We start from the raw sequence: 24,282 nt of genomic DNA, 5'->3' as shown, positions 1-24,282 counted from the left end.
TTAAATTAAAAAAAATTATACCAAAAAAAAATTCTCCATTTAAAATAACCAGAAATACTTGATAAAATAGAATAAATTTCATTTGAAATGCAAAACTAAAGCTAACATTACAGTAAGGGAAATCTTGGAAGACCAAAAATAAATAACATGAATATTATGTAGTAAGTACTAGAATATCCAACAGGCTTGAGTTGTAGCATTTACATGGATACGGGAGAGGAGGCTTTGGGCTAGTGTTAATTAGGGAAGTGAACATGAAGTTTCTAAATAAGGCCAGGATTCTCAAAGAACTAAACCCTCAGTGAAAGCATGGATTAGAAAGAAAAAAATGTGCTCATCATGTCATTTAAAAAAAAAAAAAAGATAAGGAAGTTTATGTGTCTCAGGGTTCCAGGTCTAGACAGAAAAAAGATTGTTCTGACAATTCATGATCATGAGCCAGCTGCATGAAAGTTTCAGATCTGCATTACCACCATCTGCATGATTCCAGAAACCAAGAAATTAACAACAACAAAAAATGGCTCATGTCTGCTGATCCTCCTAGAGTGTCTGATAGAAGCAAATCCTCTGTAAATTGTATCTGCATAGTATCTGCATAGTATCCCACTTATGAAGTGGGATTAAAGTAATCACACAGTCCCAATGGCAAAGAATTTATCATGAGCTAGAATCAGCAGAATGAGGACAGCATCCTCAAAAATTCATATAGTAAAACTAACAGGTGGGTAACTGTATTTGAAATGACTAATGACATAAAAAGGGGAACCATAAATGTGAGAAAAGTATATGACATTATCAAAACAGACCGGACAAGCTTACAAAAGAAACAAATAGAGCTTGCAGACAGGAAAACGTAGTCATAATTTTTAATCAAAATTAAAAACTCAGTGGATGGGTTACACAAAATATCAGACAAAGCTAAAGAGAAATTAATTAACTGAAAGATAAAAATAAAGAAATCACACAAAATGTAGCACAGATAAAGAGATGAAACAGAGGCTAAGAGACTAGAGAAGTTTCAATGTTTACCTAATGCAAAACTAAAGAAGATCACCAAGAAATAAAGGGCAATGATATTATAAGAGATAATGAGAATTATCCAGAACTGATGAAGATATGAAGCCTTGGATCACAAGAGTCTGAGGCATACTAAATAAAAGAAACACCCCTCCCCCCGATAAATACATGATTTTAAAAAAACTCTGAACTCTAAAAACAAATGGAAGACTTTCAAACAATAACAAATAACGTTTGACTGAAGGGCTATTTCTTTTTTTTTAATTAATTAATTTATTTTCAGCGTAACAGTATTCATTGTTTTTGCACAACACCCAGTGCTGCACGCGTGCCCTCCCTATTACCCACCACCTGTTCCCCCAACCTCCCACCCCTGCCTGAAGGGCTATTTCTTAATAGCAACAAAGAAGGCAGTTTATAATTGTATCTTCAAAATTGCTGAGAGACAATAGCCACTGATTTAGAATTTCATATCCACATTAAAGTATTATTCAAGAATGAACATAAAATAAGACTTTTTTTAGATCAAAGCAAAACAAAAAGGATACTTTATGGCTCATGGCTTTTGTGAAAATTTATAAAGGAAGTACTTCAGTAAGAAGGAGATTGAACCCAGGAGGATTAAGTTATGGTAAGAAATAAAAAATGAATATGGCAAACTAGTAATCTATCATTACAGTGACTAATTTGGAGTCATTAAAAATAGGGTGGAGCTAAAACATCATTCATAATAACATGAACAAGAGTTTCAAGTTCCTTATATTATTTGGAAGAAGGGTAGTGAATTAAGCCAACTCTCCTTATTTAAATTTTAAGGATAATCACTAAAAGCAAAGATGATCAGAATGTATTAGAAAATATAGCTGTCTTTCTGTTTTGGGTGAAATGTCTAACCTACAAGGATCTGTAAATGTTGAAAAATAAAATATTGAAAACCCCTCTTGGGGTTAGAGATTGTGAAGAACTGACAGAAATCTAGTGGGACTGAGACTAGTCTAGGTGGAGGGTAGTGAAAGATAAGCCCAGAGATGGAGATGGTAAGAAGAAATCAGAAAAAGGAAGGTTGGGTAAACTTTGTTACATATATGTGTATAAAAATCTCTCTCTCTCTCTCTCTCCATATATATGTACATGTATATGCACACACATATGTAGATACATTATATCAAGAATATATGCACCTTTGATATGCATCTATTATATTCGTATATAATACTTGGCATGTTGCAAAGGCAATGAGTGGCCAATAGAAAGATTTTAACTAGGGGAATAATATGTTTAGAATTTTGTTTCAAAAAGTCTTTCTGGCTGCTGTATAGAATGAGTGGAGCAAGAATGGAGGAAAGGAGGCTCATTCAGGAGACCGTTCATAGTCCAGGAGAGAAATGGTTGAGGGCACTATTTGAAGAAAATTATGGATTTTAGAGATATTTAGGAAATAGAATAGAAAGATTCTATTAGATGGTTGGATTTGTGGGTTGAGGGAGAGGAGAAATTAAAGATGACTTGTATATTTCTTAAGCAACTAGGTTGAAAGTGATGCCATTGTTAGAGGTAAGCAACAGTAAAAGAGTAATATTTGGTGGGGGAGAGATGTTAGGTTCAGGTCTGGACACAGTAAAGTTGAGTTGTCTGTGAGATAACTGTATGATGACACCAAGTAGAGGCTGAGTACATTCATGTCTAGAAATGAGAAGAGAGGACTGGCCCAGAGATACAACTTTGAGAATATTGAGCATAGAGGGGGCAATGAAGCCACTGAGAAGAACTGAGAAGATGAGAGACTTATAGCACAGGCTGACATCCAACAACCTTTGAAGGATGTGCAGAGAAGGATGTGCTAGTGAAGCAAATTGAGGAGTGAATGGAGAGGTAAGAGGAAAATAAGGATGTGTAGGGTCATAGAAACTACAGGATGGCACTATTTCAAGGAGGACTGAAAATACAACATTACCAAATACTACTGAGAGATCCAAACAGAAGACTGATAGAGTTTGTTTGGAGCTTGTGACTTGGATGTCACTGTTGAACTTGGCAAGGTAGATAGCATTTTGTGGTGGCATCAGGAGCGAGATTGTGGAGAAGTGAGCAAAAGGGGAGGAAATGCAGAAGGTTCATCCAGTCCTATGGATTTTGAGAGTTAGTGGTTAGTACAGAGATTTTCAAAGGAAAGTGCTAAGGGGAATGTGCAGTGAACTGACTGAAATTCATGTTGGTAAATACTTTTCCCATGGATTCTTCCTACTCTTCTCAATTCTTAACAGATTTATCAGATTTATCTGATCAGATGTTCATGCTCCTGGGACATATTCTACAAAGAAGCAATATTAATTTTCTTGTGGGAGTGGTATTTGAGAAATACCTCCCTTTCATAGGACTTTTGTGTACTAGTTGAAGGATCAGGCGGTGTAGGCATTTGAGGCATTTGTGATAGGGTTAGTATTCTAGTTGGGAGGGCCTGTCTCATCACATCACACAGACAGGTACACATTCAACTAAGGCAGGAATGTCAAATAACTAGAATGCATACTGCTACTCCCCTTATTATTAATTCCTGCCAGACATGCTTGGATTTGGCCACAGCACCTTTCACATTATAGCATTCCAGGCAGACACAAACCAAAAAGCTTGATGTTGGTCATAGTGTTCTGATCTTGGATGAATATGCCCAGGACCACAGCATTGTACAACTCCAGGGCCACTGTTTACATATGCTAGATTGTGAATGGAATCCACTGGATTTATACAGGAGGATGGCATTGTTACCATACCTTCACCTGACTCTCTTTAATCTTTCTTCCTTTCCTACCAAGAATTGAAGCAATATGTTTATTTACATTAGTAAATGGATCATATGTGGCATGTTTTGTTATTGTTTTGGCATTGTTTTTTAAGCTGCCCATGATACTTCTTTCATAATATTGCAACAAATTGTGTGAATGCCTCATTCATTATCCATGCTGTGAATAAGAGTCAAATGGGCCAAATTGCATCTAAGCTTATGTATTTTTTATGGAGTTCCACTTACCTCAGTTTGACAACATGAGCTCTGATGAACTGACTTCTTAAATTTGACTCTTTGAACGTTTTAGTAATCTGTAGAAAGAAAAGAAAAAAAAAACCTCTTTGTAGTTACAGTTGTTCTTCCCTTCCTCCTTCTTTCTAACCTAGCAACATCGGACTTAAGTTAATGAGGAACAGGGACTGGAGTTTTCATTTCAGTTCAGTTCAGTTCTATCTCAGAACAGATGAGGTTGATTTAGACCAGTGATACAGCTTTTGGGTGCAGTACCTATTTACTCATCTATGATACAAAGATGATCATGGACAGGATGCATCTTCACCAGAAGTCACCTCAACATTAGATGTTTTACTCAGTGTGATTTGGTGGCTCTTCCTAGGGCAGTCAGGGCCAGTGCCAAGTCAACACTAGGGGAGTCCATGATACAACTTACATTTGTGTGATTCCCCAACAACTGTTTTCAAATGGGTAAAACCAAGTTAAAATGAGTGATGAAAAGGGGAAAACATGTAAAGGGTAGTTTTTTTCCTTGTTAATTCTGGCTAATACCTAAGCGTCCAAGGTTATTTGTGACATCAATCAGTAATTTCCTGACCTAACCTTAACTATTTCCCTGCATCATTTTTCTTTTTTTTTTGTATAATGTTTAATGATTTTTCTTTTTTATTATTATTTTTTAAATTTTATTTTATTTTTTTCAGTGTTCCAAGATTCATTGTTTATGCACCACACCCAGTGCTCCATGCAATATGTGCCCTCCTTAATACCCACCACCAGGCTCACCTAACCCCCCACTCCCCTCCCCTCCAAAACCCTCAATTTGTTTCTCAGAATCCACAGTCTCTCATGATTCATCTTCCCCTCTGATTTCCCCAAATTCACTTTTCCTTTCCTTCTCCTAATGTCCTCTGTTATTCCTTATGCTCCACAAGTAAGTGAAACCATATGATAATTGACTTTCTCTGCTTGACTTATTTCACTCAGCATAATCTCCTCCAGTCTTGTCCATGTTGATACAAAAGTTGAGTAGTCATCCTTTCTGATGGAGGCATAATACTCCATCGTGTATATGGACCACATCTTCTTTATCCATCTTCTTTATCTGTTTAAGGGCATTTTGATTAGCAGTGTAGAGATTCCTTAAGAAATTAAAAATAGGGACACCTGGGTGGCTCAGTGGGTTAAGCCTCTCCCTTTAGCTCAGGTCATGATCTCAGGGTCCTGGGATCGAGCCCCGCGTCGGGCTCTCTGCTCAGCAGGGAGCCTGCTTCCCCCCTCTCTCTCCCTGCCTCCCCCCCCCCGCCTCTCTGACTACTTGTAATTTCTTTCTCTGTGTCAAATAAATAAGTAAAATTTAAAAAAAAAAGAAATTAAAAATAGAGCTGCCCTATCACCCTGCAATTGCACTACTGGGTATTTAGCCCAAAAATACAGATGTAGTGAAAAGAAGGACCATCTGTACCCCAGTGTTCATAGCAGCACTGGCCACAGTCACCAGAGTGTGGAAAGAACCCAGATTCCCTGCATCATTTTTCAGTCCCAGCAAGGACGGTGCTCTTGAGTTATAAAGCTCAGCTTCACAGTCAACTATGGGTGATTCTGTGCCTGGAATGGTTCTCCCATGACTCAGGGTCAGTCAGAGGTACTGAGGTTTCCTAATGTGGGAGTGAATTCCATTGACTTGTACTGTGAGGCAGCATAAAGGGAGATGTGGACATGGAGATGAACTAGTGTGCTGAATATTACATTAAGCCAGGATTTGAAACCAATCCTTCTTGAGACTATAAAGTTAATGCAATCTTTATTACACCACTTTGTATCTTTTAAAATATCCATTCCTCTGCGAAGAGTGATAGTTTGACTTCTTCTTTACCAATTTGGATGCCTTTAATTTCCTTTTGTTGTCTGATTGCTGAGGCTAGGACTTCTAATACTATGTTGAATAGCAGTGGTGATAATGGACATCCCTGCCGTGTTCCTGACCTTAACGGAAAAGCTTTCAGTTTTTCTCCATTGAGAATGATATTTGCAGTGGGTTTTTCATAGATGGCTTTGATAATATTGAGGTATGTGCCCTCTATCCCTATACTTTGAAGAGTTTTGATCAGGAAGGGATGCTGTACTTTGTCAAATGCTTTTTCAGCATCTATTGAGAGTATCATATGGTTCTTGTTCTTTCTTTTATTAATGTGTTCTATCACATTGATTGATTTGCGGATATTGAACCAACCCTGCAGCCCTGGAATAAATCCCACTTGATCGTGGTGAATAATCCTTTTAATGTACTGTTGAATCCTATTGGCTAGTATTTTGGTGAGAATTTTTGCGTCTGTGTTCATCAAGGATATTGGTCTGTAGTTCTCTTTTTTGGTGGGATCCTTGTCTGGTTTTGGGATCAAGGTGATGCTATATGTGGAAAACCCAAAAGACTCCACTCCAAAACTGCTAGAACTTGTACAGGAATTCAGTAAAGTGTCAGCATATAAAATCAATGCACAGAAATCAGTTGCATTTCTGTACACCAACAACAAGACTGAAGAAAGAGAAATTAAGGAGTCAATCCCATTTACAATTGTACCCAAAACTATAAGATACCTAGGAATAAACCTAACCAAAGAGACTGAGAATCTATACACAGAAAATTATAAAGTACTCATGAAAGAAATTGAGGAAGACACAAAAAAATGGAAAAATGTTCCATGCTCCTGGATTGGAAGAATAAATATTGTGAAAATGTCTATGCTACCTAAAGCAATCTACACATTTAATGCAATCCCTATCAAAATACCATCCATTTTTTTCAAAGAAATGGAACAAATAATCCTAAAATTTATATGGAACCAGAAAAGACCTCGAATAGCCAAAGGAATATTGAAGAACAAAGCCAAAGTTGGTGGCATCACAATTCTGGACTTCAAGCTCTATTACAAAGCTGTCATCATCAAGACAGCATGGTACTGGCACAAAAATAGACACATAGATCAGTGGAACAGAATAGAGAGCCCCGAAATCAACCCTCAACTCTATGGTCAACTAATCTTCGACAAAGCAGGAAAGAATGTCCAATGGAAAAAAGACAGCCTCTTCAATAAATGGTGCTGGGAAAATTGGACAGCCACATGCAGAAAAATGAAATTGGACCACTTCCTTACACCACACACGAAAATAGACTCCAAATGGATGAAGGACCTCAATGTGAGAAAGGAATCCATCCAAATCCTTGAGGAGAATGCAGGCAGCAACCTCTTCGACCTCAGCTGTAGCAACATCTTCCTAGGAACAATGGCAAAGGCAAGGGAAGCAAGGGCAAAAATGAACTATTGGGATTTCATCAAGATCAAAAGCTTTTGCACAGCAAAGGAAACAGTTCACAAAACCAAAAGACAACTGACAGAATGGGAGAAGATATTTGCAAACGACATATCAGATAAAGGGCTAGTATCCAAAATCTATAAGGAACTTAGCAAACTCAACACCCAAAGAACAAACAATCCAATCAAGAAATGGGCAGAGGACATGAACAGACATTTCTGCAAAGAAGACATCCAGATGGCCAACAGACACATGAAAAAGTGCTCCACGTCACTCGGCATCAGGGAAATACAAATCAAAACCACAATGAGATATCACCTCACACCAGTCAGAATGGCTAAAATTAACAAGTCAGGAAATGACAGATGCTGGAGAGGATGTGGAGAAAGGGGAACCCTCCTCCACTGTTGGTGGGAATGCAAGCTGGTGCAACCACTCTGGAAAACAGCATGGAGGTTCCTCAAAATGTTGAAAATAGAACTACCCTATGACCCAGCAATTGCACTACTGGGTATTTACCCTAAAGATACAAGCATAGTGATCCGAAGGGGCACGTGTACCCGAATATTTATAGCAGCAATGTCTACAATAGCCAGACTATGGAAAGAACCTAGATGTCCATCAACAGATGAATGGATAAAGAAGACGTGGTATATATACACAATGGAATACTATGCAGCCATCAAAAGAAATGAAATCTTGCCATTTGCGACGACGTGGATGGAACTAGAGCGTATCATGCTTAGTGAAATAAGTCAATCGGAGAAAGACAACTATCATATGATCTCCCTGATATGAGGACATGGAGAAGCAACATGGGGGGGTAGGGGGATAGGAGAAGAATCAATGAAACAAGATGGGATTGGGAGGGAGATAAACCATAAATGACTCTTAATCTCACAAAACAAACTGGGGGTTGCTGGGGGGAGGTGGGATTGGGAGGGGGGAGCGGGCTATGGACATTGGGGAGGGGAGGCGAACCATAAGAGACTATGGACTCTGAAAAACAACCTGAGGGTTTTGAAGGGTCAGGGGTGGGAGGTTGGGGGAACAGGTGGTGGGTAATGGGGAGGGCACGTTTTGCATGGAGCACTGGGTGTTGTGCAAAAAGAATGAATACTGTTACGCTGAAAAAATAAATAAAATGGAAAAAAAAATAAAATATCCATTCCTATAGGCTGGTATCAGACTGCCAGTTATTTGACAAAATGATGATTTTCTTTCTTTTCAGACGACTTGAACACTTCAAAGAATAACGAGACTATGAGTTTTGTGGAAATAGCTCATGTTCCTTTTGTAAAAATTTAGGAAATATTAGTAAGTGTTGAGAAAGAAAAAAAACCTCCCAAAATTCTATGATCTAGAATTAACAGTTCCTGTTATTTGGTGAACTATATTCCAGTTAACTACAAAGAAAGATTTAATATGCTTGTTAATATGCTATTATAGAAAGCATTTTAATAAATGGTTTAACTTTAGTTTTACTTGATTTTAACAGAAGTAAAAAGAATTGACCTAAAGCTGAAGGAACTGGTAAAATCTGGATTAACGTTTCCTATGATTATATTTTAATTTATGGTTTGGCACTACACCTGCACAGGCTAGACTGGACCAAAGTTAAAAAATCCACCTTAATTATGACATTTTTGTTATGTGGAAAACTTTAGTGATGACTAAGACAATAAGCAACATAAAGAAAACAAATTGATTAATTGGTTGATATCAAGATACAAGGATAAAAGAAGAGGACCATGGATAAGATTTCATATTTTCCAGAATAGAATGTTTTGGCCCTTTCATTGAAACTTATCAGTTCTGATATCAGTTCTAATATCAGTTCTAACTTATCAGTTTCATTAGAACTTATCAGTTCACAGAAAATCAGTGAGCAGATGATCGTAGAGAATTCCAATAGGATAGTGGAAAGGGAAGTTGATGGAGAACACAGAGATAAGTTGGCTTGCTATAAGAACTTGAATGAGCCTTGTAACCTTTCTTCTTCTCAGTTTTTCCATCTGTAAAAGTACATCATGATGGTTTTGAAAGGGCATGGTGGTAGGTATGACGAGAATTTAATGGAGATGAGGGAAATAGGAATAAAACCTACAGGGATTGGTAATGGATTGGATATTTGGAATGATAGAGGGCAGTAGGTCAAAGATGAATTCTAGGTTTTTGCTTTGGAAAACTTAATGAGTGACATTGTCGTTAATGGGGACAGGATTATTGGAAGAAGGCTGGTATGGTATGGGGAGATCATGAATTTGATTTTAAGATATAATACATTTGAGATTAAAAAAAACAAGTAGAGATATTAAGCAGGCAGTTGGATGCAACAGTCTGAAATACAGAAGAAATGTCTGGGCTTGAGACCAAGTGAGTCATTAGATAAGTATTGGTTGAAGTAATGCACATGGATGAGATCATCTACAGATACAAACAGTATCTGTCTTTTATAGATAGATTTTATGAAGTTCAGGAATGTTCCCTCTATCCCAATACTTTGAAGCGATTTAATCAGGAACGGATCCTGGATTTTGTCAAATGCTTTTTCTGCATCAATTGAGAGGACCATGTGGTTCTTCTCTCTTCTCTTATTGATTTGTTCTATCACATTGATGGATTTGCGAATGTTGAACCATCCTTGCAACCCAGGGATGAATTCCACCTGGTCATGGTGGATAATCTTTTTAATGTGCTACTGGATCCTGTTTGCTAGGATCTTGTTGAGAATCTTAGCATCCATATTCATCAGTGATATTGGTCTGAAATTCTCCTTTTTTGCAGGGTCTTTGCCTGGTTTGGCTATCAGGGTAATGCTGGCTTCATAAAACGAGTCTGGAAGTTTTTCTTCTGCTTCAATTTTTTGAAACAGCTTCAGGAGAATTGGTGTTATTTCTTCTTTGAAAGTTTGGTAGAATTCCCCAGGGAATCCATCAGGTCCTGGGCTCTTGTTTTTGGGAAGGTTTTTGATCACTGCTTCAATCTCGTTACTAGATATCGGTCTATTCAGGTTGTCAATTTCTTCCTGGTTCAATTTTGGGAGTTTATAGTTTTCCAGAAATGCATCCATTTCATCTAGGTTGCTTAGCTTATTGGCATATAACTGTTGGTAATAATTTCTGATGATTGTTTCTACTTCCTTGGTGTTAGTTGTGATCTCTCCCTTTTCATTCATAATTTTATTAGTTTGGGCTTTCTCTCTTTTCTTTTGGATTAGTGTGGCCAATGGTATCTATTTTATTGATTCTTTCAAAAAACCAGCTTCTAGTTTCATTGATCTGTTCTACTGTATCTCTGATGTCTACCTCATTGATCTCTGCTCTAATCTTGATTGTTTTCCTTCTTGCATGTGGAGTTGGTTTGATTTGTTGTTGATTCTCCAGTTCTTTAAGGTGTAGAGAGAGCTGGTGTATTCTGGATTTTTCAGTTTTTTTGAGGGAGGCTTGGATGGCTATGTATTTCCCGCTTAGAACCGCCTTTGCTCACGTTACCTGATTTCAAGCTTTACTACAAAGCTGTGATCACCAAGACAGCATGGTACTGTCATAAAAACAGACACATAGACCAGTGGAACAGAGTGGAGAGCCCAGATATGGACCCTCAACTCTATGGTCAAATAATCTTCGACAAAACAGGAAAAAATATACAATGGAAAAAAGACAGTCTCTTCAATAAATGGTGCTGGGAAAACTGGACAGCTATATGTAGAAGACTGAAACGCGACCATTCTCTTACACCATACACAAAGATAAACTCGAAATGGATAAAAGACCTCAATGTGAGACAGGAATCCATCAGAATCCTAGAGGAGAACATAGACAGTCACCTCTTCGATATCAGCCACAGCAATTTCTTTCAAGATATGTCTCCAAAGGCAAAGGAAACAAAAGCGAAAATGAACTTTTGGGACTTCATCAAGATCAAAAGCTTCTGCACAGCAAAGGAAACAGTCAACAAAACAAAAAGGCAACCCACGGAATGGGAGAAGATATTTGCAAATGACAGTACAGACAAAAGGTTGATATCCAGGATCTATAATGAACTCCTCAAACTCAACAGACACAAAACAGATAATCATATCAAAAAATGGGCAGAAGATATGAACAGACACTTCTCCAATGAAGACATACAAATGGCTATCAGACACATGAAAAAATGCTCATCATCACTGCCATAAGGCAGATTCAAATTAAAACCTCATTGAGATATCACCTTATACCAGTTAGAATGGCCAAAATTAGCAAGACAGGAAACAACGTGTGTTGGAGAGGATGTGGAGAAAGGGGAACCCTCTTCCACTGTTGGTGGGAATGCAAGTTGGTGCAGCCACTTTGGAGAACAGTGTGGAGATTCCTCAAGAAATTAAAAATAGAGTTTCCCTATGACCCTGCAATTGCACTACTGGGTATTTACCCCAAAGATACAGATGTAGTGAAAAGAAGAGCCATCTGTACCCCAATGTTTATTGCAGCAATGGCCACGGTTGCCAAACTGTGGAAAGAACAAAGATGCCCTTCAACGGACGAATAGATAAGGAAGATGTGGTACATATACATGATGGAGTATTATGCCTCCATCAGAAAGGATGAATACCCAACTTTTGTAGCAACATGGACGGGACTGGAAGATATTATGCTGAGCGAAATAAGTCAAGCAGAGAGAGTCAAGTATCATATGGTTTCACTTATTTGTGGAGCATAACAAAGAACATGGAGGACATGGGGAGATGGAGAGGAGAGGGAGTTGTGGGAAATTGGAAGGGGAGGTGAACCATGAGAGACTATGGCCTCTGAAAAGCAACCTGAGGGTTTTGAAGGGGTAGGTGGTGGGAGGTTGGGGAACCAGGTGGAGGGTAAAAGAGAGGGCATGTATTGCATGGAGCACTGGGTGTGGTGCAAAAACAATGAGTACTGTTACACTGAAAATAAATAAATTAATTAAAAAAAAAAAACAAAACGTGTGACTGGAGAGGAGAGCAAAGTCAAAGCCTTGGGGAATTTCAACATAGAAGGGGTAATCCTGTAAGGACACAGAGAAGTGGTCAGAAAAGCAGGATAGGAAAAGCAAATGAGTGATATTATGCTTGAAAGTCAGAAAGTGATAGACTTTTTGAGTTAGAATATACTATAAAAATCATCTGGTTCAATTATTTTATTTCACTGATAAGTAAATTGAGAGCCAGAAAAGTGACGTGAATTGCCTAATATAACAGAAGATGCTGGGAGTATTCTCTTCCTCATTAACTATATATAATGTGTTGTTTGTGGGACAAGGATAACGATGGTACTCAGGTTACCATTGGGAAATGGTATGATCCTTGGATGTGGAATCAGAAGCCCTTGCTTTGAATGCTGGTTCTACCACTCTCCAGTTGATTGACATTTTAACATGTTTCCTAATCTCACCACCTTTACTTTAGCCATCTATAAAAATGATCTGTTAATTCATTTGGCCATTGTGAACTGAAGGTTAGAGGGTGCTTTGTAAACCATAAATTAGCACTGCCCTAGAGTATTATTCATACGGTGTTTTAAATGTTTAAAGTGTTTTTACTGAAAGATAAAGAAATGAGAGTGTGGAAATCATACATCAGAAGAATTTCCAGGGAAAAGTTTCTCTGCTAGTTTTTTTTTTTTAAAGATTTATTTATTTGACAGAGATTACAAGTAGGCAGAGAGGCAGGCAGAGAGAGAGGAGGAAGCAGGCTCCCAGCTAAGCAGAGAGCCCGATGTGGGGCTCGATCCCAGCACCCCGGGATCATGACCTGAGCTGAAGGCAGAGGCTTTAACCTGCTGAGCCACCCAGGCGCCCCTCTCTGCTAGTTTTTTAAGTATATTGTAAAACCACAGTACTCCAAATAGCTTGGTACTGGTACAGGCAAAGATTAATCAGTGAAGACAAGAAGGTACAGAAAACAGAAAAGGAGGAATTTGCGTATAATAGAAGTGGCATGGCAAATATACCCATTGCACTATTAAACACACTGCTTTGGTACCACCACCTAGCTATTTTGGGGGATAAATTTGGATCTCTACCTTATTGCATAGTAAATTACAGATGAATAAAAGCTTAAAATTGTAAAAGCTTAAATAATAAAATTATAAAAAGAAAATAAAAATGAATATTTTAAAGAGTATTTAGAGTGGAGAAAGCATTTTTAACCTGACAGAAAAGAGAAATCATACAAAGGATTGATAATCTGACTATATGAAAAATTAAATGTTTAACATTAAAAACCCCCTGTATTATAAACAAGATTTAGAGTTAAGTCACATTATTAAAGAAATATATGCAATGTGAATGACTGGCAACTTTAATATTCTAATAAGTACAAGTTTCAAGTTTTGTTTTTTTTTCAAATCCATATAAAATAGACAAGTGCTCCAGTAAGAAAATGGGCAAGGTCATGATCAGGCAATTCACAAAAGAGGTTGTAAAAATGACTTATTAATATAGGAAGGCAGATTAAATCTTAGTAATTAAGGGAATGCAAGCCAAAATAATTAGTGAGCTATCACTTCTCACCTCCTGAATGAGCAACAATTAAAATGATTTACGACGCCGTGTGTTAATGCCATGGGGAAAGAAGTCTAAGTCCTGTGTAGACTTACGTAATGCTGGTGAGAATGTAAACTGGGGCGTTTCTGGAGTGCAGCCTAAGAATTAATCTTAAAAACGCAGAGAACACGATATTGGTATAAGCAAGTGGTTGAATAAATACATGGGGAGAATAGAAAAATAGAAGAATTTAAAATATTCTTCGAATATTCAAAGCATAACTCCCCACTCCTCTACTTCTTATACGTGCTGAGACACGGTGTCTTTCTTGCAAAGAGTACAGTGTGGTAAAGGGAGGGAATGGCTGTACGAAGTAGAAACCTCACAAACACTTCAGCTGGGTGATCAAGTTGACAGTGACTGACAGTGTAATGAACCCCCTTCGTGTGATGGAATGAAAATGATACTTTTCCTCTTTGGTCTTCCTCCCTCCCCAAACTCCATTCTAAGCAAGAGAAAACAAACAAACAAAAAAGGCCCAGTTGTGGGATTTTATAAAATGACTGGCTGGGACTCTGCGAAACTGTCAAGGTTCTCAAAAACAAGGAAAATCGTAGGGACTCTCATAGATTCTCTTCCCAAATCGACTGATTCAGCTGTTTATTCAGATCTCATTAAACATTTAAATGATATACCTAACTTCCCTTGCTCTAATCCCATTAAACTAAGCAGTTGTTCCATAACTTGGCTTCTAGCGAAGTTTGCCTCTGGGGAAAAATGTGTTAGATGAGCCAATATTTAGTTTCCCAGCCATAAGATTTCTCATTATAGATCAACTTAATGGTTCCCGAAGTGTGGTCCTTGGACCATAAGCATCATCATCACCTGGGAACTTAGAAATGCAAATTCTTGAGTTCGCCCCAGGCCTATTGAATCAGAGCTTCTGACATCAGAGCTTAGAAATCTGGTTTTGACAAGCCTGCAAGGTGATTCTGTTACATGCTAAAGTTTTAGAGACATTGAATTAATTTATATTCTTAACCTCTTTAAAAAGCTAAGTAAGCTCTAGTTCCATCCACGTCGTCGCAAATGGCAAGATTTCATTTCTTTTGATGGCTGCATAGTATTCCATTGTGTATATATACCACATGGAACTAGAGCGTATCATGCTTAGTGAAATAAGTCAATCGGAGAAAGACAACTATCATATGATCTCCCTGATATGAGGACATGGAGAAGCAACATGGGGGGGTAGGGGGATAGGAGAAGAATAAATGAAACAAGATGGGATTGGGAGGGAGACAAACCATAAATGACTCTTAATCTCACAAAACAAACTGGGGGTTGCTGGGGGGAGGTGGGATTGGGAGAGGGGGAGCGGGCTATGGACATTGGGGAGGGGAGGCGAACCATAAGAGACTATGGACTCTGAAAAACAACCTGAGGGTTTTGAAGGGTCAGGGGTGGGAGGTTGGGGGAACAGGTGGTGGGTGATGGGGAGGGCACGTTTTGCATGGAGCACTGGGTGTTGTGCAAAAAGAATGAATACTGTTACGCTGAAAAAATTAATAAAAAGGGAAAAAAAAAAAAAAAAAGCTAAGTAAGCAACCTCTAGACTGGTCAATGCTGACTATGTGAGCTAAAGGCCCGACTCTGGTCCATGGTCATAAATGAATGCAAGGGTCCACTTGTGAGATTTCCTGGTGGGCCTCTTCAAGTGAAAGCCTGACCTTGCTTTGCATATTTCCTATGTCTATCACTGAGCCAGAGTAGGATGTTGTCTAAACTATGTTATTTTTGATGTGCAAACATGTCATTTAACACCTGCTACCTGTGTGTTTAGTTGGGTAAGATAAAAGGAAAGAAGGCCAAATGGAAAGGATTTAAGAAGACAATCTCAAGGGGAGCAGTAGTAAATGCTCAACTTGCACGGACTGTGGACTTCCAGCCTTTGAAGTCATAATCATATAAAATATGAATTTACTCAAGAGCCTTCTAGCACTTTTCACTCATGACTTAAAAAAAAAAGTAAAAGAAGAATCAGTATACTAGAAAATTAACTTGGAAAAGGCACAAAGAAACACATCTTTCAGTATCCAGGGAAGAAAAATAGCAGAGCATTTAGCAGTTACAAATAGATCACAAAATGTTAGCTTTATTACCAAATTTGTTTTATGATGGAATAAAGAGCAAAGATAAACATTAACTTACCATAGATTCAATTCTTCCACTCAAAGCCCTGTATTCCTGTGTACCTGGTGAATTTAACTGATTACTATATTTGACATTTAGGATTTTAAAGCTGCTATGGTAAAAGTAAGACTTTTGATCTGTAAAGCAAAGAAAAGGCAGAATCAGTCTCACTATTAAGTACTTTAAACTTTAATTTATCCAGGATTATGGGATGCTCTATTATACAATTAAAAAATTTGCTTCTCTTAAATGAATAGTTGTTTTTATGATTATCTCTCTGCTGGAAGAGTTGAATAGTATCTCATCCAAAAAATTTTTTTTTGCTTCTCTGAAAGAAAACCCCAAACTTACTATAGATGTAACTATAATAAAGTTATTTTTCTTTCAGTTTTTTGAAAAATGGACAGATCTGAAATTGTTAAGGATATAGGAAAATCAGAGCAGCATTATTTGTGAAATTAAAGTGATCAGAATTATCATAATTTTCATTTTTACTCTATTTTAGGGAGATTTGTGATTGCAGATTTATTCATCAAGAAGTATTAATGAATGTCTATAATATGCTATTATTCATTTATCACTAAAGAATAACCCAAAGTAATTCTGAATAGTTTTAAGAATTATTTCACATAATAATCATTTTAGAGGCATTAGTAACTTGTTAGTTTTTTAGAGTAAGCTAGAAAATAAACGTTTGAATAAAATAATAGGTTGTCCAGTGTGAATTATTTCCACCAAAAAATGTGTGCCAGAGGACATATTCAGTTGGTGAAGAAAGTGAATATTTCTAAAACATACTGTATACATCTTAGAAACATTATGAACACGGATATAATAACCTAATCTGTCTCAGGAAAAATCTTTTGATCATTCATAAGCATAATTCATGCAGGGGAAAGAGTTAGAGATCCTTGTGGAAGGGTGATATAGTCCTTTGTGGTGGAGGGACAAGTCTTTTAAGGGCCATAAATGGTTACTGGGAGGCATTCTGCAGAGGATGAACCTAGGCTCCTCCACTTGTGTGACAATATGGTGCCACTAAAAGTGAAAATTGATTAATTTAATGGGGAATTTGAGATTTCTTACCTCTGTAATTCACCTTAGACTTAGCTGCCTCCAGGTGATTTGACAGAAAAATGTAGCCACAATTTTATAATTAGCTTGACTGAAAAGATTATTTATTATTACTGGTTTTCCTAATGCTGCTAATTTTATTGTGTCATTGAGAATTTTTCAACTTTCACATAAATATGCATTTTGCCTATTTACTATAGAGCATATAATAAATTATATTCTCTCTGTCTCTCTACATTCATTCATACCCATATACCTAAACACACACCCACACGTATGATTTAAATGATTTAACAGGATTATAGTTGAGATAAAATAATCCCAAAGTGCATTTTTAGATGAAAAAAGCACATTATAGCATATATTATTTAGTTATTTATTATTTACTTGACACGATTTTCTTTACCTACATTAAAACATCTGAAAGAATGTTCACTGAGATATTAAAGAACATTGTTTGTGAGTAAGCAGGGTATCCTGTATTCTTTGTATTGTTTCTTGTCCATGTGTCCTTTATTTTTGTGATATAATAGTACTAAGAGAAATAATAAAAGAACAGATCCTTTTTAAAATTTGTTTTTCTCCTCATCTTTTGTAGCTGTTCTCCTAAGATTGTTTTATGAGGAGAAAGATCATGAATTAACATATACTTCCAGATATTTAATGTTGAAACTTAAAATTCTTTGCAATATTTCACTTTTACAATTTTATCAGAGGAAATCATGATATTAAATGAGAAAACAAAATCGGCAAATTCTAATGTCAGAAAAGAATCAAGAGACTTTTTTTCCCTTTGGCTAGAATAATTCTTATCTGCGTAATAATGTTTATTCTAAAAAAAAAAAGAGAAGAGAAAAAAGTACTGATTGAGGGAAAATATAGACACAAACATGTATTTAGGGATATATAAGGCATATAATTACATTACATTAAAAAATAATAGTGGCAATAAAAGAAAGAACGCCAAACTTTTCATCTGAAGGTATATTTAGTAATTTGGTTTGGAAAGTGGTCCTTTTAGTCTTCTAGTACTTACCAAAAGCTAAAAAGTAGATGAGTAGAGCTACGGTTACCGCCAAGATTACCACCCCCGCCACCACAACAAAACACACTACATACGGATTCAGGAATCTCGAGCTTGAGGGTACCCGTGCTGGCCTTAAAAAAAGAGAAAATGATCAAAAACTAACCTTTCATTCAGGGAAGCCATTATTTTAGGGTTTATGAACATTTTCTATCTTCCTATGTCTTTTAGTCTCAACATAGCTTTCTATATAGGAAACAACATGATTCTTGACCAGAACCTTGGTGACTTTTCTTTCAAAATTTTTTTCAGCACAAAAATGCTGACATTTGGTAGTTTGATAGAAGCACAAGTAAATCAGACCTATGCTTTGCAATTATTTTCCCTTACTCTGTCAGTTGATGAGGTTCTCAAGAGGTGCAACTAATTGTACTGTTTTGTTGTCTTCCCAAGACCTTATGTTGGACACTTACTATGTATGGTAAAGCTCCCTTAACTGAGTACCATCCGCTGTGGTATACAGAAGAGGGGTCCTTCTGGGTGGGGATGGGGTGGAGGGAGTCAGAACAGTAGCATTCCTCACTGTTATATTCTCTATATTATTAAAAATGGGGGTGTGACCAGAGGTTGAGTGCTCAGGTCCAGGAGAGTAACAAGCCTGAACTCTGAAATTCATCTCTGAAATGAGTTAGAACTGTCCCAACAGCAGAAGATTTGTGTGATTTATTACTTTCTTTCCCCCATGAATTTGCAAACTACAGTGTAAGCCAGTAGATTTGTACTAAAATGGTATCTGGTAATTATTAAGCACATGATCCAGGTACCATCTTCTTCACTGCCTCCCTCCCCACAACCACATACACTTGCGGTAGGGAGGTAACCAGAAGAACTAAGTGTGAATTTCTGTTTTCTCCCTTGTTTGCTTGGAGGTCGTACTGTCATTCATCTGAGACTTTCCTAGTCTGACAAATGGGATTAATAATATCTGTCTCACATGCTGTCTTGAAGATCAATGAGGTTCTGTTAGGAAATGTATTTCTAGTTAAATAGATTGTCTACTAGGCAGTGTGCCACTGGAGGGGAAAGACAGTATGCATTCTTCTGTTTCGGGCACTTTGCAGAGTAACTGCCTTAAATAGGTGGTTCACAAATATTTATGATATTTGTAAGTTTGTTGCAGTGTTAACTTCTGAGCACATTTCAGATTTAAAGCCTTAACATAGGGTGCCTAGGTGGCTCAGTGGGTTGGGTCTCTGCCTTTGGCTCGGGTCATGATCTCTGGGTCCTGGGATCAAGCCCCACATCGGGCTCTCTGCTCAGCTGGGAGCCTGCTTCCCCATCTCTCTCTGCCTGCCTTTCTGCCTACTTGTGATCTCTGTCTGTCAAATAAATAAATAAAAAATCTTAAAAAAGAAAAAAGAAAAAAAATTAAAAAAAATAGTCTTAACATAGCTGAAAAACAGTTACACTTAGCAAGAATATAGTTTCTCATTTTTCCTATTTGTTTTGCCAAGCTTCTGGTATAAGTGTGAATAGAATGTTCTGAGGGTCAGTGATTTGCAGACATTTAGTTTTCATAGCAGGGCTGCCTGATGTTGTTTGGGCTCTCCATGACTCAGAGACACTTCCTGGTATTTTGCAGTACATCACAGGTGCATCGTATTCTGTGGTTCTGGGACCAATAACATATCAAGAGATTGCTGGAGGCAGACTGAGACTTGCCAGCTTTCAATTTTGTTGAACAAACACATTAATCATACAAAAATTGACCATACTCAAACATCATCTAATGAAAGGGCATTTACGTGCCTAGAAGTAGGAACGAAATAGTCTCAGGCTAACAAAAAATGAATGATGTAGCTTTAGTTTTATGATATCTTTTTTACTGCATTGCTCTTTGTTCATTTTGCTATACGTGAAAACTGACTAACCCTGACACTGGTCCAGAGTCCAGCATTTGGAAACCACTACTGCGTTAAACTTCAAATTGGAGGAAATCGGCACGTAGACATTTGTTGATTTTTGAGACTCAGTTTACTCATCTGTTACCATATGTGGTCACTGTGCAGATGACACACAATCACAAATGCACGGTGTTTGGCATTTGTGATTTCAGTAAATGTTAGTGGCTGCTGAGGAGTGGCAGAGCCGAAAGGAGACAGAGTTGGAGTCCAGGGTAAACCCAAAAGCCTGAATAATTTCCAAACTGATAGATCATTCTCCTCAACCAGAGATGAACTAATGTGTCAAGACTTATGAGTGTGGAGAGAGAAGTGGTGAGAAACAAGAAGCTGAAGATTGAAAGAAACGCAAAGGCTGGAGTCAGGATGTGCTTGGTTTAGCTTGGATGAGGCTCCCATGGGAATGACTTTATCGCCAACTTTGCTTCAGTTCATGGAAAACACCTTAAACTCAATGACTAAAAAGCACCAGGAGACATATGACTCAATAAACAAAGGGTGTGGAGCTCAAATCACCTTAATCCCACAAGCCATAATTAATTGCATAAGAATGGGTTGTTGCACCCTGTAGAAATCGCTGAAGAAATATCTACCCTTCTGTTGGTAGAGTAACTTGTCATTGAACCTCTGTAGATGGCTGATTACAAAGCTTATGGCAGCACAAACTAAATTGTGCACAGTATTTACTTTGAAACTATTGGAGATAACATGTTGGCAAACACTGAATTTTGAGGCAATGTAATGGGAATCTGTGCAAGAAAATAACTGCTTTTAAAGCCCGTTCCTGATCAGTGAGATTGCATTTGAACAAAGCAAAACAAATAATTCAGTTGTAACATGTTTAACCAGCTTCCCCCTCTTGTTTGCTCTCTTTTATTAACTTGGAAGAGTTATACTAATGCTGCACAACTTATTCTATAGTTTTGGGAGTCTAAGTGTCAGGCACTGCACATGTGTATTGATGGTCCTCACAGCTGTAAAGTAGGTATTATGATCCTGTTTTTTTTTTTAAAATATTTTATTTATTTATTTGACAGAGAGAGAGGTCACAAGTAGGCAGAGAGGCAGGCAGAGAGAGAGGGAGAAACAGGCTCCCCACTGAGCAGAGAGCCCGATGCGGGGCTCGATCCCAGGACCCTGAGATCATGACCTGAGCCGAAGGCAGAGGCTTAAACCACTGAGCCACGAGCCACCCAGGTGCCCTTATGATCCTGTTTTGAGAAGATAGGGAAAGTGAGGCTTGGAGAGTAAATAACTCAAAAATATTCAGGAGGGACCGCTGAAAATTGAAACTAGGTTGGTTTGAATCAAAGCACATGCACTTCCTTTCACATGCTCTTCCTCACATTATAGGAGACAGGAAAGCTTCGGGACTCCTATCGCTTCTGACTTCATTTGGGGGAAACAAAGGGGATCAACATCCATTGAGTGCTAGGACTTTGTCTTACACATAGTAAGTGTGCAATTGCTGATTTAATTTTAATTTGAAAGTAAATCTTACATTAATATATCAAAATTATTTAGAAATATTAATTAATCTTTGCCATTGACACATAGTTACAGCCAATATATGGGGCTGTGGATTAATAGAGCCATTGGCAATAATGTCCATTATCTGCAAGAATGGAGGAAAACAGTGACAGGGTAATCATAAACTCAGATGCATATGCATGTAAAGGGCTTTTAGACAATTTAATAATAATCCTTTAAATTACATTTCAGGTGTCACCATAACAAAGATTTGGACCACAGTCGTCTTCTCCTGTGAAGTATTCTTCCTCAATAATCCCACTATGCCATAGTTTCAGCAAGCCCTCTATAGGATAACATTTTCTAGGACAGATCCTCAGCCCAGACTTCTGTGTTTGAGCTTGATGCCATCATTGCTAGTTTCCACCAGATATCTTCTGGACGCTTTATAGCCTCCTTAAATATGAGAGGTCTGGGAATGGGGTGAAGGTAAAATATTTTCTCTCTGGATTTTCACCAGTCTCAGAGGATTCCAACCAACACTTTGCACAACTGAGCCTTGATTGGTGTTGCCAGTTGTTCTTCCAGGGAGGGATTTTGCAGCTTTTGGGCAGAAAGGAAGCTGTGTGAGTGTGTGTGATACTCATGCGTTGTTCTCTGCTATCCTTTTTATTTAAGTTGGGGTACAGGGAGGCTGTGAGTAAGGGGAGCAGAGAGGGGGGATAGGTTCATTTTCTCTGAAGTGAGAGATTCCTTTTTACTTTTCTGTTGCCTGAGAGCTTTGGGTCTGGAAGTCTGACTACCAGGTCATGAGTTGCCCAAGTATAAAGCCTAGGGATGATAGGTGATAGCCAAGCCATAGGTTTTGTGTCTCTGGGGACAATTTTACCAAATTAAGTAGAATCTAAGAAGAAGAAGAAAAAAAAGAAACCCTGCTTGAAAGTTCATATCCTCATGAACATTTCCCTCAGTACTACACTCCCCACTATTTCTAAAATTGGTGAATTTCACTGCTATCTACGTGGTACCCTAAGATGGAGACCTAGGAATTAGTTGTACCTGCTCTTTCGGTCTTTCTCACATTCAAGAGGTCACCACACAATCCTGATCTTATCCTTACCTTTTTTTTCTATACCCTCTATTTTGTTCTTTATTTTGGCTGTTATCACCTGAATTGTATTACTTGCAATGACTCTTAATTGATCTCCCTGCTTCCATCCACTACAGTCATTAATTAGTTAATGCAAGACGCATTTGGTGAGTGACTTCGATGTTCTGGGTGCTGGAATACAATGAAAAAAAGAGACAAACAGCAGTTCTAATGGTGAAGGGAGACAGAAATGAATAAGAGGTGGGGAAAGAAGTGTGTATGTGGCACTGAAAATTAAGGTAGCGTGGCCAAGAAAGGCCATGCTAGAAGGTGATCCTTGAATAAAGGCCTGAAGCAGGTGAGTGAGCAAGCTATGAAGGTACCAGGTGAAGAATGATTTCAGCAGAGGTCAGTGCAGGCTCTGAGCCAGGAACTCACCTTGTAAATTTGAGAGACAGCAAGGGGCAGCTAGATGGGGTGGAATGAGCAAGGTAGAGGTGTGGGCATGAGAGGGAGACAAGGTCAGAAAGATGGGCGTAGGAGTCAGCAGGTGGCATAGATCATTTAGGGCTTTGCATATAGGGGCTTTGGTCTACTCTCTGGGTGAAATAAAAAGTCTTTGAGGGTTTTGAGCAAAGGACTGACATCACATCTATTTTTCTGATAGGATCACTCTGGGTGATGGGATGGAGCAGGGGCATGATTTTGGTCATTCAGTAGTTGAGGTGAGGAGGGATGGTAGTTTAGATGAGCAGGTGGGAGTGGAGATGGTGAGAACCATTTTTAGACCTATTTTTAATTTGGACCCTCGAGGATTTGCTGATGATTTACCTATGAGATATGGGAACAAGAGGAATCCACATTGAAATCAAGATTTTTGCTTCATTCTAATCAACCCTTTCAAATCCTTCCACGGAGATTTTTGAATTTAAATCTTAGGTTCTGACACTCTACCCTTCCCCTGCCTCATTTGAAATTTATCTATAGCTTGTCAAGATACTCAGGATGGGGGTGCCTGGGTGGCTCAGTGGGTTAAGCCTCTGCCTTTGGTTCAGGTCATGGTCTCAGGTTCCTGGGATGGAGCCCCACACTGGGCTCTCAGCTCAGCAGGGGGCCCGCTATGTTTCCACCACCCTCCCCCCAACCCCCGGCCTGCCTCTCTGCCCATTTGAGATCTCTCTCTGACAAATAAATAAAATCTAAAAAAAAAAAAAAGATCCTCAGGATGGCATCCAAACCTTCCAAATGGCACTGAAAGCCCTTCACAGTCATCTCTGCTTCTTTAGCTCCTGCCATATCCTCACCAACTTACTTAACCCAGCCAGGCCAAATGGGGCAGCCAGTTCTGTGTGTGACGACCCTTTGTCTAAAAAACCTCATACCTCAACTGCCCAGTAGATTTTGTTCTTAAGGTAATTCAACCATATTTCTTTTCCCTCCAAGTAGATACCTTCTTCTCTCCTAGCTTCCCCTCATCTGATCTCATAATTCCCAGTGAATTTTTCTCTTCTAGTCCTTATCCTACTTCATGTGGGAAACAACGATTTTCTTGCCTGCACCCACCTCTAGGCTGTAACTTCTGAGAAGTAGACCTGCATCGTGTCTGTCAGGACATGTC

General features: G+C 38.3%; 1 protein-coding gene across 1 annotated transcript in view; it reads right to left on the bottom strand.

Annotated features, from left to right (window-relative positions):
- Positions 1-24,282, bottom strand: part of TMPRSS11D (transmembrane serine protease 11D) — a 54,172-nt gene that overhangs the window by 16,979 nt on the left and 12,911 nt on the right. The window contains exons 2-4 of the mRNA XM_045998536.1: positions 18,156-18,277; positions 16,064-16,182; positions 4,046-4,113 (exon numbers count right to left, since the gene is read on the bottom strand). Of these exons, the coding sequence (XP_045854492.1) occupies positions 4,046-4,113; positions 16,064-16,182; positions 18,156-18,277 (309 nt within the window). The remainder of the gene's footprint in view (positions 1-4,045; positions 4,114-16,063; positions 16,183-18,155; positions 18,278-24,282) is intronic.

Source organism: Meles meles, chromosome 2, assembly GCF_922984935.1.
Source record: "Meles meles chromosome 2, mMelMel3.1 paternal haplotype, whole genome shotgun sequence".
Taxonomy (NCBI): Eukaryota; Metazoa; Chordata; class Mammalia; order Carnivora; family Mustelidae; genus Meles; species Meles meles.
This window is presented reverse-complemented; position numbering and strand designations above follow the sequence as displayed.